Consider the following 16393-nt stretch of genomic DNA (forward strand, 5'->3'; position numbering starts at 1 on the left):
TGCATGATTTTCTACTGGTATCTAATCAATCTTTCAAAATGGCTATTTTTTACCTCAGCATTTTCCTTGCAGCAAGAAATCCACTACGTCAGTTTTCCTAGTGCTAAATACAGGCACTTTTTCTGGTGGCATTGGGGAAGCTGATCCAGCTTTAAGTGCGGAAAGCTTTTGCTTTTATATTTTCGTATTTCCACCCAGCCTCTCAAAAATATTTTACCCATCTCTTGTGGTTTCTTCTCCCATTTTCTCTTCCATGGCCATGTACATTCACTTTCTTGTCCTGTTTCTTCTGATATCCCCCCTTTTCCATTCCCGGTTTGTCTATTGTTGATTATGTTATATATTAACCTTTTATCTCACTTTCTAATTTCCTTCAACATCTCCTCAGTTCCTTTTCCCTTAGTGGAGGGAGACATTTCCCTCCTCTCCCCTGACAACTTCTCTGTCTCCCCTGCCCCATTGTCTCAGCATGCAAGGAGTTATGGGTGTTGGCATGAGTATATTTTCCCCAAGTAGTTTATAATATTGCAGCTGGAGCTAAGTTTAAGCCACTAAAGAATGAATTTTAAAAGATCTTGAGGGTTTTAATCTCTGTTCAAAATGACACCTGCATTTGCAGCATCGCAAACATATGTTCTTGTATACAATTTTGTGAAGTAAAACTAAAAGTGTATTATATTATTTTATATTATATTTAGCAACTGACAAATGCAGACACTGATAAACAAAAATGCTATGATTATGCGCCATAAAATTGTAGGTCTTTTCTGAACTGCAATGTTCAAGCAATATTTGTGAGTTGAAGAATCATCAAAAGATTATCGTAGCAGTGGTATGGCTTTCCTGTCTTATCAAAAGTGTTCTCAGATCTATTACAACATTGCTTTCCAAACACTGTTGGAGTAACAGACAGTTTTATAAACAAGGACCATTTTTAGTGCAAAGATGTGGCTATGATGATCAGTAAGTGTTTGTTACTGCCAGATGGAAGTATTGTAATGAGTAATACAGTAAAGTCTATTCAGATACTGCAGCTGTAAAATGCTGTGAGTCATTCCCTTAGTATACTAGCAAAAGAAGCATGTTATTACCAGAGGTTTAGAAGAGACATAACCAGCTCATTTGGATGCACTAGTGATATTGATGATAAAAGCCCTCTGTTGTCTGAAAAATAGATATCTGACATTCAGCCTTGCTTTTAATAGTTAGTTGAAATGGTCAACAAAAATGTCTGAAGTTAATGATCCTAACATTAAATGTTTTAAAGCTGCAAACAATTTTTTACAGAGGCCACCAACTATCAAATCTACTTTTCTCTCTCAGATGCCTTAATCTTACTGCCCTTCACAACAAGTATTAGTTTCCCTTTTCATTAATTATTTTTATCTCAAGTACCGGAGCCTGGTGCATCCCAGCTACATTTCCACCTACTCTGAAATTTAAGTGCAGATTAGGATATATTTGAGGTCTGCTGGGGATTGCTTTCCTTCAAGTGGCTTCCCTGTAAGACTGAGATGGAATAGTAGACATGTATGATTGCACCTGCCGAAACACGACTCACCCTACGTGTTGATTTTCCCAGGCTTTGTTGAATGGTGGTGCAAACACTATTGACTTCTTCCGATACACACGGTCATCCAGGACCTCTAAGTTTGCACAATCAGCCCATAGTTTCACATTTTTTATGCCAATTGTAGATACATTTTCTGCTTGGAGGTTTTTCCCCCGAATCATGATTGAAAATGCCATCGCACAACAGTTACAGATTCCATTTTGCTCAATTCAAGAACACAAAACACCTTCTCCACTGCAGACACAGCCATTTTGCCTGACTAGTCACATGAATCGCACGCTATCGCCTATGTCACTTCCCTCAGTAGTGGAACACAAACTTTATGAGTACAGTGGTACCTCGGGTTAACAACTTAATTCGTTCTGGAGGTCCATTCTTAACCTGAAACTGTTCTTAACCTGAGGTACCACTTTAGCTAATGGGGCCTCCTGCTGCCGCTGCGCCACCGCGGCGCGATTTCTGTTCTCATCCTGAGGCAAAGTTCTTAACCTGAGGTACTATTTATGGGTTAGCGGAGTCTGTAACCTGAAGCGTCCGTAACCTGAAGCGTCTGTAACCCGAGGTACCACTGTACATCTACCTCATGGTTCGCAGTTGTGATTTGTGTCATTGCCTGTTACTGTCTTACAGCATCTGAAAACTGTATACTTCATTATGAATCACCCTGTATATTAAACCTTTGCCCAACTAATTTGTAAAGACCCCTCTACCTTAACTGCACATTTCCTCTGAACAAATTCAACTAAGGAAAATTTAACCTCTAGTAAACATCTTACATAAGGTTGCAACCTGAAACTTAAAGCAATGCCAAAATAAAAAAGGCAAGGCAGTAATCTATTCTCTGGTTCAAAATGCCAATCTGGCAAAACACTGAAAAGGATATCAAAGCTTGGATTTGACTTTTTTAACATACAGAATAATTGCAAAGGAATTTTTTTATTGTAAGTTCATGATCTGTATTTGCCATGAACATCCCCATACTAAAACGCTGATTTACAAATCCACTAAACACAGCAAGCATTTTTTGTTCCTTCTCTACTCCCCCAAGCTCTACGGAACAGCAATTCTGACAGGTTGAGTTCTTTCTGCTCTAGTACATTCGATTTCCTGAATGCCTCTCCCATCTCCAACACAGTCCAAAGTAGCAAGAAAACTATTGAGACTTTACATTTTCTGAAGTTTCAAGTATGCATTGTAGTTTAAGATTATAGCCCAACTTTCTTTAAAGCCCTCAAGGGAGCATTATAAGGTAATGTTAAATAAATAGAGTACAAGAAACCGATTCAAAAACAAACACCACTAAAGAAAAATGCCTAGCAGTGCATACTAGAAGTGATTTTAATGAGCTTGTACCATTTTACTTGGTTGTAAACTGCCTGGTATGTATCTTTTTATGACAGGTGGTATATAAATGGTTTACAATAGAGAAAACAATAATACAGTGGTACCTCGGGTTACATACGCTTCAGGTTACATACGCTTCAGGTTACACACTCTGCTAACCCAGAAATAGTGCTTCAGGTTAAGAACTTTGCTTCAGGATGAGAACAGAAATCGTGTTCCGGCAGCACAGCAGCAGCAGGAGGCCCCATTAGCTAAAGTGGTGCTTCAGGTTAAGAACAGTTTCAGGTTAAGAATGAACCTCTGGAACAAATTAAGTACTTAACCTGAGTTACCACTGTACTTGTATGCAATAATCAACAAATATCATACAATATAGTTACTTCATTTCTCCTGTCTATAAATAAGCAATACCTTCTATACTGTTCACTAATACTGAATGTGAAGCTTATTGACCGCATGTGTCTCCTTGTCAGTTTCTTAACTCCACATTTGGAGAAAATCATTTTCCTGTCTTATTACCTACACCCCAAGAGATATTTATCCAGAAATCCTACCTTGAATTGTTCTACTTAGTTTTGGCTGCTTCTCAACTATTTTCAGGTTCCAGGGACAACTACATCCATTTCCATTACCCCAGTCCTTTTAACACTGATTTGCATGCCCCCACTGATTTGCATGCACAGTGACAATGATAAATAACTGCTAACTAATAATAATGGTACAAATTTATTGCAAAGTATTTCAGTAGATCAGACTATTTATGCATCCTAAAAAGAAGAAAAACAGAGTATTTCTCTGTCAATTTTCTCAATGGGATTTGCCAACCACCCACTGCGTCTCGGTTGCTGAACATTTTGGAAGTTGAACAGTTTTCCAGAACAGATTACATTCGACAACCAAGGTTCCACTGTATTTTAAAAAGAAAGGGGAACAGAAATAACACTAGTATGGCCTTTGTATCCAATAGGATGTGCACACTTTGCATTTGTGCTTGAATAGCTGCACCATCATGGTAGAAGCAGCTGTTAGATTTAATTGCAGAAAAGCGAGTGTAATCCAAATGTAGAATTGGAATTGGGACATAAATAAATGCCACGAATAATTCCGTATTAAAACTGTAGTACTTAACAACCAACACAAGAGGTCTCCTTAACTATGTATTTCAGATGCTGCTTTATCTCCAGTTAGCACACCAACACTAAATATATATTCTGCAATAACTTTTTTTTAAATACTGCACAGCATACCATTTGGTAAAAGCTTAGAATTACATAAGAACTTGCTGAAGACTAGGGGTGCGTAGAAATTTGGTTCAGTTCGCACTTTACGATGAACCTACCTAATTTACCTTTCAAGAAACAATATGTGAACCCAAATACAGCTGTCCTGTGAAATTCACACTAAGTGTATATTAGGAGGCAGTGTACATAAAAATGCACATACCCATGAAAATAACATGCAAAACACCTTATACTGTATCTTGCAAGGATGTATATATTAGTCAAAACTTTGTGCAAAATGTATTTATTAGGAGAAATGGACTGAAATGCTAATCTTTGTGGGAATGTTAAAAAAAAATGCAATCTGATGTGAAAATATGGTGAACTGAATTTAAGATCAGGAAAATGAGAAAGTTGAAATAGGCAAATTTTCCATCCCTTCTGAATGCACATGCCATATGGTTAAAGGTAAAGGTAAAGGTACCCCTGCCCGTACGGGCCAGTAGTGTCCGACTCTAGGGTTGCGTGCTCACCTCGCTCTAGAGGCCGTGAGCCGGCGCCGTCCGAAGACACTTCCGGGTCACGTGGCCAGCGTGACGAAGCTGCAGCTGGCGAGCCAGCACCAGCGCAGCACACAGAAACGCCGTTTACCTTCCCGCTATAAAGCGGTACCTATTTATCTACTTGCACTTAAGAGTGCTTTCGAACTGCTAGGTGGGCAGGAGCTGGGACCGAACGACAGGAGCTCACCCCGCCGGGGGATTCGAACCGCCAACCATACAATCGGCAAGTCCTAGGCACTGAGGCGCCACCCGCCACAGCGCCACCCGCGTCCCTCTATGCCATATGGTTACTATTACTTTAAATGAAACAGCAAATACAATATATAGGCTCCCTGTATTAGAGGTAGTTGTGGAAATTTCAGTTCCATCAAGTTTTCCTGCACTAATATTCTGCAGTTTACACTCATCAAGTAGACACTTACAGTCTTCAGGTCGCCATTTATTTATTTCTTGAAGTTTTAAAGCCATATGTCTGGATTTTCTTGGACATTTGATCTTACTTGTACTGTTAGGAAAACAGTCTGGTCTAATGGCAATTTACTTTGGAACTCCCTACCTATTGATATCTGGAATGCGCCATTGCTGTACAGTACATACCCTTCTGGGCACCTACTTAGAACATTTTTTCTTTAGGCAAGCCTATCCAGGCATGTAGAAGTCACATGTGTTTTATCTATTTATGTCTTGCTTGGAAGTTTTCTTACAATCAAGAACTATGTGAATTATATTAGATGAATAAAAATTTCCCCTTGGCCTCCTCTCATCTTTTGCTCACAAAGTTTGTGCTACGGGAAGTGTGGGGGGGGGGATATGGTTCGGTTGCTTTAATTTTTATTTCTACATCTAACCCTCAACCTCCCAGTTTCGTGCTGCTAGACAACACACTATTATTATTAGATACAATACTATTGCATACTGCCTCCAAGCAGCTCAGGATGGCATAATGAGCTACAATTAATTGAAGAGTTAAAGGACTAACTCTCTCTCTCTGTTTCGTATATAATTTATGATAATTTTACTGAAAGCATTCCACCCATGGGTACATTGTTTCACCCGACTATATCTCCTTGTGGATCCCATGACCTAATGCAGTCCCTTTGAGTTGACCAGATATAATTAGCTTTATGGTGCCGGCTTTTCCATCAGATGATTTGCATCTTAACTGGTGGGCAGAGATCTACAGTACTGAAAATTAAGTTGACTAGAGTAGTGTCTAGCCAACAACGCCTGGCTGTGAGTTGTGAAGGCCACTCCCCGCAAAGCCCTTTCCACCTGGTCTAGGGGGCGGGGTCCACACTCACCCAGCTCTACTAAAGAGGCTCCTGGTGATACCAGAGGGACATTGCTATACTTGACAGCAAACCCTAACTATTGGATTCTTTCCCCCCATCTTTTGTGCCTGCCAAACAGCCATGTCATGCTTAGGATAATATTTTATTCTCTTTGTTAATTATGCTGTTTTAAATGTGCATTTTATATTTAACTTCACTTAACAATGTTTTTTTTAAATTCCTTTTTGTTAACTTAGTTCGTGTTAAATATGCATTCTGTAGTTGACCTGCTTTGTAATGTTTTATTTTGAAATCTTTTAAGATAATATTTTAGTTTTCTTTTAATTATGTTGGTTTGACTGTATACTCTATATTTGACTTTCTTCAGATTGTTTTATTGATGTTTTATTGATTTTTTAATATTCTGTAAACTGCTTTGAGATTTTTCTTAAGAATATAAAGCAGTATAGAAATGAAATGAAATTATTATTATTGTTAATAATAATAATAATAATAATAATAATGTATTGCATCATTTGAATGGATAGGTCTGGCACTGTTGTGCTTTTGCAAGTTGTCTCTAATCCTAATACGCCTGAGAGCTACTGTAAAAATAAAGGTGTTATAGTGTTCCTATTTAAATACCATTGAACGGCCCATTAAATCCAGCCTCTCTCTTCTCAGCTTGCTTAACTTTTCCCTGCATGTCAAGGCATACAAAGTGGTAACTTGGGTTAAGTACTTAATTTGTTCCGGAGGTCCGTTCTTAACCTGAAACTGTTCTTAACCTGAAGCACCACTTTAGCTAATGGGGGCCTCCCGTTGCTGCCGCGCCGCCGGAGCACGATTTCTGTTCTCATCCTGAAGCAAAGTTCTTAACCCGAGGTACCACTGAAGCGTATGTAACCTGAAGCGTATGTAACCCGAGGTACCACTGTACATCATCCCACTCACATTACAAGCACAAGAGGTTGATGCTGAACATGACAGCCAGCTCTCACATTTCACAGATTTGTAGAGTTCGAAGGGTCCCTAAGGGTCATCTAGTCCAACCCCCTGCAATAAAGCAATCTCTACTAAAGCATCAGAATTTTGTATCAGATACGTATTTTACCACACAGACCTTGAGAAGCAACAGAAAAATCTGCACAGACAGATGGCAAAGTGTGCTAATTCCACCACATAATCCCATCCGTAAACATCAGAAAGCTGTGCTTTTAAATATAGACTGTCAGCATTCCAGCTTTACATAAATATACAACACAGAGAAAAAGGTGGTGTATGTTTTTCTGTATATCACAGCATAACCAATATGAAAGTTAGCTGAAGCTTAGTCCATTTTTTATAAAGCAAGTTTCCAGGAAGGTACACCTCCAGTTTACTTCCTGCCTCTCCAAAATGGATGACCATAGGCTTGGGAGTCTGTCATAGCTGCTGCTTTTGTGATCTATTCTAGCTTTCCTTTCACCTTCTCAATAAAGGGATGCCTTTGCAGCAAGCCAGCTTCCCGATTGATTCACACTCTCTTCTAGGCATGATAGGTGTCATACTGCTAGGGGACAGTGTCCTGAAGTGACTAAGGCTGCAGCCCTATTCCTTCCTAACAGGGAGACAGCTCCATTATACACACTGGGACTTCCTTCTGTGTATACATGTACAGGATATATGAAAGAAGGTTTTATACTTCACTAGGTGGATTAAAAGGAGCATATAGTATTATTTAGGATCAACTAGATCATAAATTATTAAACTGCTTATCGCCAGGCCCACTAAGATGGCTGAAAATGACTGAGGCCCAGCAGTCACAAAATGGTGGTGCAGGGGCAGAACAAGTTGCAAAATGGTGGCAAGGCAGAGTTTGGCACAAGGAGCTGGCAATCACTTGCATGATTTTCTACTGGTATCAAATCAATCTTTGGAAATGGCTATTTTTTACCTCAGCATTTTCGTTGCAGCAAGGAATCCACTACGTCAGTTTTCCTAGTGCTAAATACAGGCACTTTTTCTGGTCCTGTTTCTTCTGATATCCCCCATTTTCCATTCCTGGTTTGTCTGTTGTTGATTACGTATGTCATATATTAGCTTTTTACCTCACTTTCTAACTTCCTTCAACATCTCCTCAGTTTCTTTTCCCTTAGTGGAGGAAGACATTTCCCTCCTCTCCCCTGCCAACTTCTCTGTCTCCCCAGCCCCGTTATCTCAGCATGTAAGAAATTATGGGTGCTGGCATGGGTATGCTGAACACATTTAGTGAAGGGTTTTGTTTAAAAACAAGCTTCTGTATCGTGTATTTGTACATTAACAGATATTTTAGGCTATATATTTTCTGGTGGGAGTGTTTTCCTGCAGGAGGGGAGCTGACAGGAAAAAAATAACAATCACCTTTAAGGACAATCAAAGATGAAGGAGAAGAATGTTTGGAGGGGCTTTTGACCTTGCAGCAGAGGGATGAGGGAAAATGGTTGTGGGAAAAGCATCCATGTTGAAAGAATAGTAACTCTGGCTAGAGAATAAGAGATTACATTTACTGCTGGAATATCATCTTGGCTGTGAGTCCTGCAAGCCCTGCTCCCTGCTTTCTTCCAACTGTCCTGGGACTGACTCTAGGTAGAAATGATGAGGCTGCTGAACAGACTCTGGGTGGGGGCATTGCTTAGGGATTTTTGCTGAGGGCGTGTTATTGTTGCTGTTATTGATATTAATTTGTGTAGCTTTATTATGATTTATGTGGAAATTGTTCAGTTTGGTTGTGTACTTTTTGATGTTTTAATTATCCCTTATCTAGTTGTTCAGTTTGGTTGTGTACTTTTTGATGTTTTAATTATCCCTCATGACTACTTTTGCTGTATTTTGAATTGTGCATTTCTTTTCATGGTGTAAGCCACCTGAAACATGGCTGTAACTGGAAAGGTGGCATGCAGATAAAATGATGTATGTATGTTTGCTGCTTGGAGACCTACGCTCTATTATACACACTGGGACTTACTTCTAAGTATATATGTACAGGATTGTGCTGTAATGTTACAAGAAATACAACCGACCGTATTACTACATTATAAATCCATCCTTCCTACAAGGATGATGAATGGGTGACAATATTTACAGAAGCAATATATAAACTGTGCTGATCTCTCTAAACAAAAAACAAAAAATACACATGTAATAAATACACTACATAATTTATCTCAGTAATCCTCAAATTCTGTAGCACAGAACATCTTTAGTACATATAACTGATAACTCTATGTCCACTTTGGCAAAACAAAAAACAAAAATACCACAACCAAAGCATAAGCCAAGGACAGGGAACCTGCAGTTCTTCCAGATGTTTCTGGACTACAACTCATATGACCCCTGCTCAATGGCCATGATGGCTGTAGCAGGTGAGCGTTGAAGTTCATCAGCATTTTGAGGGCCACAGGTTCCCCCATTCCTACTTTAAGTTGTTAAAGTAAGAACTTAGCTTTAGAAGGATTCCCGCCACCGCCACCCCCCATAGAAGCTTTTATACTTCACTATTTGGATTAAAAGTAGCAGGCAGTATTATTTAGGATTAACTAGATCATAAATTATTAAACTGTTTGCTCCCAGGGCCCACTAAGATGTCTGACAATGACTGCGGCCCAGCAGTCACAAAATGGTGGTGCAGGGGCAGAAGAAGTTACAAAATGGTGGCAAGGCAGAGTTTGGCACAAGGAGCTGGCAATCTCTTGCATGATTTTCTACTAGTATCAAATCAATCTTTGGAAATGACTATTTTTTACCTCAGCATTTTCCTTGCAGCAAGAAATCCACTACGTCAGTTTTCCTAGTGCTAAATACTGGCACTTTTTCTGGTGGCATTAGGAAAGCTTTAAGTGCGGAAAGCTTTTGCTTTTATATTTTCATATTTCCACCCAGTCTCTCAAAAATATTTGACCCATCTCTTGTGGTTTTTTTTCCCATTTTCTCTTCCATGGCCAGGTACATTCACTTTTTTGTCCTGTTTCTTCTGATACCCCCCTTTTACATTCCCAGTTTGTCTGTTGTTGATTATGTTATATATTAGCCTTTTACCTCACTTTCTAACTTCCTTCAACATCTCCTCAGTTCCTCTTCCCTTAGCAGAGGAAGACATTTTCCTCCTCTCCCCTGCCAACTTTGTTTTCCCTGCCCTGTTATCTCAGCATGCAAGGAGTTTTGGGTGCTGGCATGGGTATATTGAACACATTTAGTGAAGGATTTCATTTAAAAACAAGCTTTTGTACAGGGTGGTTAAAAATCAATGATTTAAATTTTAAAAGATCAGATTTTTTATTTAAATCGGATTTTTAAAAATTTAAATCAGATTTTTAAAATAAAATGCTTTTGGAGGAAAAATCTTTCTGTTTAAGTTACAGTATAGTCCAAAGGCTATACTGGAAATAAGGATTTGTTTTAAGTTTTTCATGTGTGCTAAAACTCAGTCTAAGTTTGTTTTTTAAGTTCAACCACATCAATTAACAAACATGGATACATATGCTGTAATATTACTGCTTTAGTTAAATAAATTGTTTAAATTGTTATTAAGGGCATGATTATTTTTCTCCTTCCAATAAAGTACAAATATAAAGGTAACTTAGTAAACCTCACAATAATTTCATAATTATCTGTCTATGTATTTCTAATAGTATAACTCAGTGATTTTTTATGTAAGTGTAAAAACTACTCTGAAAATTTATTATTCCGGAAATGAAACCTTCATCTGGTTGTAAATATTAAGATTAAACCAGCAAGAATGAGTCTTTCTGTAAAAAAAGTGTGATGTAAATCAAGTCTTATTGACTAGTAATTTAAATCAAATCCCCCCTGCTTTTGTATCGTGTATTTCTGGTGGAATGTTTTCCTGCAGGAGGGGACTTGACAGGAAAAAAATAAAAAGCACCTTTAAGGACAATCTAAGATGAGGGAGAAGAATGTTTGGAGGGGATTTTGACCGTTGCAGCAGAGGGATGGGGGGGGGGGATGGTTGGGAAGAAAGCATCCATGTTGAAAGAGTAGTAATTCCAGCCAGAGAATAAGGGATTACATTTACTGCTGGAATATCATCTTGGCTGTGAGTCGTGGAGGGCCTGCTCCCTGCCTTCTTCCTCCCTCCCTTCCTTTCTTCTTCTTTTTCTTTAATAAACATTTTTACTCGATTTTCCAATACAAATTTATTTTTTAAAAATTCATATACATATTCATATACAGAGATTTCCCCCAAATCTCAGGACTAACCCCCACCCCAACGCCTCCCTGGATCTTAAACTGCATCTTCTTCTTAAACTGCATTCTATCAATCGGTATTTCCCCTGGTAATTTTTACACTACAAGTGAAATCAAAATCCTGCCAATGTTTCCATCTGCTTACAGTGGTTTTTATGTAAAAAAAATTATTTGATCTTCCTGCCTTCTTCCAACTGTCGGGGGGGGGGCTTGACTGATGATGATGAGGCTGCTGAACAGACTCTGGGTGGGGGCATTGTTAGCTGCCCTGAGCCCAACTTCAGCTGGGGAGGGCGGGATATAAATAAAAGTTTATTTATTATTATTATTGCTTAGGGGTTTTTGCTGAGGGAGTGTTATTGTTGCTGTTATTGATATTAATTTGTGTAGCTTTATTTTGTAACCAAAATCGTTCAGTTTGGTTGTGTACTTTTTGATGTTTTATTTATCCCTTATGACTACTTTTGCTGTATTTTGAATTGTGCATTTCTTTTCATGGTGTAAGCCACTTGGAGCATGGCTATTAACCGTGGAAATGTGGCATGCAAATAAAATGATGTACGTATGTATGTTTACACTGGCGACTCACAGAAATCCTCTCAAGGTCAAGTTTTAATTAAATGGTAATTCTGTATCTTGGCTTTATCAGCACGGGTGTGTGTTTCATATGGTATAATGCTTCTTCATTTTTATTTTTTTAATCGGTTCACATAGAAAATTGCCATGTCAGGAAGAAGACTAGGTTTTAACGACTGTATTTCCCTGGCAGCTACTTTTCTATTTACAGGGATTTCCATTATTACTGAGGAGCACTCAGACATCTGAACCCCCACCTGATATAGTACTGCTCAGATACAGTTTTATTGAGAATGGGGCTTAAGTGGCTTTGCAAATCTGTCAACATTGACTATGAATTGTTGGAAACATAGTGAGGAAAGAAAGGAGCACCAAGTTGAGAAAAGGCAACAAAAGGATTGAAGGCTGCATTCTTCTAGAGTTGGTTTTAAAACAAACATGATGCCAAGGAGCTGAGTCTTAATTCATTAGCATCATTTAGTGAACATTAGCGTAGCTGTCGTTATATAAGGCCAGGGCTTTACAAGTCTTGGTGAAATGTCATTGTATAAGCTAAAGATCTGCTGGTGTCGCTATATTAGCTCAGGGCAGCCTCTAGTAGTGGCACAGAGACTAGCAAGCACAGCTGCACATGCAGTTCTCTCCCATAAATATGAATAGCAAAGCCTAAGAAAACATCCAAGACAGCACAAAACAATACGGAGATCATTAACATTATATTTATTTATATTCCAGCTTCATACAAACTGGATAGAAGCATAAACATAGTACATTTCTACCATTTTCAACAAAAATATATAACCAATATGTACAATTATTGTATTAAAAATACAAAAGGGATACAGACTCCACCAATGTCTTTCTAAAAGACATACAGGTACAAGTAGTATCAAAAGTATGAGGAAATCACCAGTTAGTTGTACATTCTGCACTTGACATCACAGAGTGAACTGAGATTAGCAGTCCTATGGTCTACAATTACTTAATGCCTATATAACATTTGTGCAACTTGTGATACAGCTAGGTTTGTTCTGTCTTGCTATATGCACATGTGGTCCATACCCTATATAATGAAACTGGCAAATGCATATTACATGTAAAATTACAAATGTATAATTGACAATGTGATATATGAGCAAATAAGACAAAAGCCATGAATACAGGAGAAAGAGAATAATTAAATAAAGCACTGACATAATTCAATACAGTGAAAAAACACTGCAATTTGATCTTTAGAAGTTGAAGTTATTTACGTTTATCTACTGATCAATATGATCAGCTGAGTTCAATGAAAAAAAATTCCAAGACCAGCAGTTCCTCACATCTGAGTACTGCTCAGATTGGCAGCCTTCACTTTTCCGGAGTCTGTGCAAAACCAACACAAAAACAGAAAGTAGGGGGTGTCATTTCATTTCAGTCACTCAAGGATTAATAGCAGCTGTGAGCATGTGATTGCTACCCGATTGACCTTCTCTATACATGCAGTGTTCCATAAAAGTAATCCACAGTTGTGAATATTTTTGCACTGCTAAGGCTGGTAGATCTTCAGAGATTGCTCCTCTTTATAAAAAGGTTGTATCACTTCCTAATGCAAAGCCAATAAAAAGAGCCTATTACATCACTATTAAGGGTTGGCATTAGTTGCAGTGTCCTGCATTGCCTTAACTGTAGTATTATCCTCATAATTTTGTGTGTGACAACTGTTAGTGTATTATAAGGATGATAAAAAGGAAAAAATATTTGAAGTAAAAGATGGAATTGCCATTTGTCAAAGTGCGACAAATGTTTTTATTCACCATTCTGTATTCCTCAAGGCACAGGAAAGGGATGCAAAATGGATTTGCATCTATTAAAATGCAAGACTAATTGCCCTGCATCATTATAGATGCAAATTAGCAATACCAGCAATTCCAAAACTGATCAACTGTGCTCCGAATGTGGAACACTAAAAATGAAGGTTGAAGGTCAATGAAAGGCCGAATCCTCCCTATAGACCACCCTTACTTAGATACACTATAGCTTTTTAAAAACCGCTTCTTAAAAAGTACAAAATAATACTGAAATTATGCAGGTGTAACTCCCCCCCCCCGAATACAACATTTAGAGTAGCAACAAAGGCATTGTAAACAAGCAAACAAGCACTGTGTACTTGAAGGAATTCAACATGTTTCTCTTAGTAGGGTAAAGGCCAAATGTAGCTTGTCAACTAGTTGATTTCATTATCCCAACGAGGTGAAGTGCACGGATTGTGATCAGCGGCAGGGCACGCCGTGGGGTGGGGCACGCCGTGGGGTGGGGTATGCCGTCGGAATGACTGCGTCCTTCTCAGCCGTCCTTCCTCGGATCTTAATCACAATCAGAGGCGTAGAGTGAGGGGTGCTGGGGGGCGTCGCCCCAGGTGCAATCTTGTGAGGGGGGTGCTGGGTGCCAGAGCTGCTGCATCCTTCTCAGCTGGAGGGCAATAACTTCACAGTATTTCACATGCAAGGGAGAGATGTGACGGCTTCATGCGCCGGCCCCACACTGCTTTTGTGGGGATTGTGGGACCTGTAGGGCGCTCAAGCCACTGCGTCCCCCTCAGCCACCCTTTGGCTGGAGGGCACTCAGAAGAGATGTGGCAGCTTGGGTACCCTGCAAAAGCAGCGAGAAGCCGCAAAAGCAGTGTGGAGCCGGCGCATGGAGCCGCCACATCTCTCCCTTACATGTGAAATACTGTGAAGAAATTGTCCTGGCACTTTTCAAACTGTGTTGCTTGAAATGCACAGTGCAGCGTTTTCCCCAGCTACCGCTGTCGCCGTCTTCCACATCACAGTATCATTCATATTACAGCTGTATGAGAGGACTAAAAAATTCTAAATAGGCCAAGGCTTTACAACCGAAAGAGGGTATCTCTTCTCCATCATTGAACCAGCCAGAAATACATGTCAGCATTTTTCTTAGTTGGGAATCAAAAACATGTACTTCCAACATCTACACATCACAATGAATAACTGACTGTACTTCCCCAATGCCTGGAAGCATTTAAAACCTTCCTCAGATCTTAATCACAATTACAGGCGTAGGTTGGGGCGTGCTGGGGGGGACATCGCCCCGAGTGCAGTCTTGGGAGGGGGGCACAGGGTACCAGAGCTGCTGAATCCTTCACAGTTGGAAAGACGCAGCAGCTCCATGTGCCGGCCCCACACTGCTTTTGAGGGCAGCGCAGGACCTGCAGGGTGCCCAAGCCACCACATCTCTTCTGGGCGCCCTTTAGCTGGAGGGTGGCTATGGGGAACACTGAGGGTCCCACGTTGCCTGCAAAAGCAGCACGGGGCCAGCGCATAAAGCCGCCACAGCCCTCTGGCTGAGAAGGAAGCAGCAGCTCCGGTGCCCTCTGTGCCCCCCCAGCAGCCCCCACCCCACTATACCTCTGAATGTGATTAAGATCTGAGGAAGGTTTTAAAAAATGCTTCCAGGCATTTGAGAAGTGCAGTCAGTTATTCATTGTGATGCGTAGATGTTGGAAGTTAGAATGATACTGTGATGTGGCAGACAGCAACAGTGGTAGCTGGGAAACCGCTGCACTGTGCATTTCAAGCAACACGGTTTGAAAAGAGCCAGGGCAATTTCTTCACAGTATTTCACATGCAAGGGAAGAAGAGTGCGGGAGGAAGGGGGAGAAGCCCCATGCTGCTTTAAGGCAGGGAAGGAGGCAAACAGGTCCACCATCCTTTAGAGTTCCAAGGCTCCTATACTAGGGGCGTCGTCTTGTGCTCTCCTTTAAGTTGGCTCACGCAGTATCCAGAAAGCCCCAGTTCTTAGACGGCAGAGACTTGCTCATCTTCTGCAAACACAACAGGATAGGAGGTAAATAAATCTCAAGGTATTTAGAACTAAAATAGCCAATGTATTTATATGTTAGGCTTGTTCACTTGTAACACTAAACCCAGAGTGTAGCATGCACATTCACTCTCCATGCCCTTTCCTGTGCAGCCAGGATCAGGACTTTGGAAAATAAGGTAAATACTAGCCATGAATTCTCGCTAGTTGGTACATAGGAATCAGATATTAGAGTTTAACTAACCAAATTATGTTTTGAAACAAGCCAGCTTCATAACCTACGGTTTTAAAGTTGGTCTGTTTAGAACAGGGCTGGCAAACCTGTGGCACACTGACTAATCTTGACCCACAAGGCCATTTCGCACACTCACTTGTCCATCAGCCAAGGGCAAAGTACCTCCCTCTGTTATCTGTTTCAGCAGCATATTCACGTGGTGAGCAGAGAGTTATAGGATCTGGCTGGTAACAGGCATACTCAGCCAAAGCCCTGCAGTACACTTTAAACCACTGGTTGGGTTGTTTGCAAAAGGGCTTTCAAATATCCCTTGATGGTGCTTTGAAGTCTCAAAAGTGCAGGCTGCAAAGCACAATGCTACCTGATGATTGACAAGTGGACAGCACTACTCACATGTCAAATTACAACCCCCAGAGGTGGGGAGATAAGGATTTGGTCTACCAGTCAGAAAAATGTCCCCAACCGACTTTAGAAACTAACCAGAGTCTGTTTTAAGCTCCAATCTCTAGTTGATCAGTAATAAGTCAGGTTTCTTTAACACTGGAAGTAAATACTAGCAAAAGCCT

The 16393-nt window shown here is 40.0% G+C and overlaps 2 protein-coding genes and 1 long non-coding RNA gene across 9 annotated transcripts in view; 1 reads left to right on the forward strand and 2 right to left on the reverse strand.

Annotated features, from left to right (window-relative positions):
• The window catches only part of LOC308485760 (uncharacterized protein), a 233316-nt gene extending 225449 nt beyond the window's left edge, over positions 1-7867 (reverse strand). Inside the window, exon 1 of the mRNA XM_081021807.1 lies at positions 7343-7867. The gene's annotated coding sequence lies outside the window, so the exon portion shown is untranslated. The remainder of the gene's footprint in view (positions 1-7342) is intronic.
• The window catches only part of LOC308485767, a 29724-nt gene that overhangs the window by 2312 nt on the left and 11019 nt on the right, over positions 1-16393 (forward strand). The gene's annotated exons all lie outside the window — the stretch shown is intronic.
• The window catches only part of RAPGEF2 (Rap guanine nucleotide exchange factor 2), a 166465-nt gene continuing 162548 nt past the window's right edge, over positions 12477-16393 (reverse strand). For all 6 annotated transcript variants that reach the window (XM_081021663.1, XM_081021664.1, XM_081021665.1 and 3 more), the window contains one exon: positions 12477-15596. In XM_081021663.1, the coding sequence (XP_080877789.1) occupies positions 15571-15596 (26 nt within the window). In that variant the 3' untranslated portion in view covers positions 12477-15570. The remainder of the gene's footprint in view (positions 15597-16393) is intronic.

This window comes from Podarcis pityusensis (assembly GCF_964106645.2).
Source record: "Podarcis pityusensis genome assembly, chromosome: 9".
Lineage (NCBI taxonomy): Eukaryota > Metazoa > Chordata > Lepidosauria > Squamata > Lacertidae > Podarcis > Podarcis pityusensis.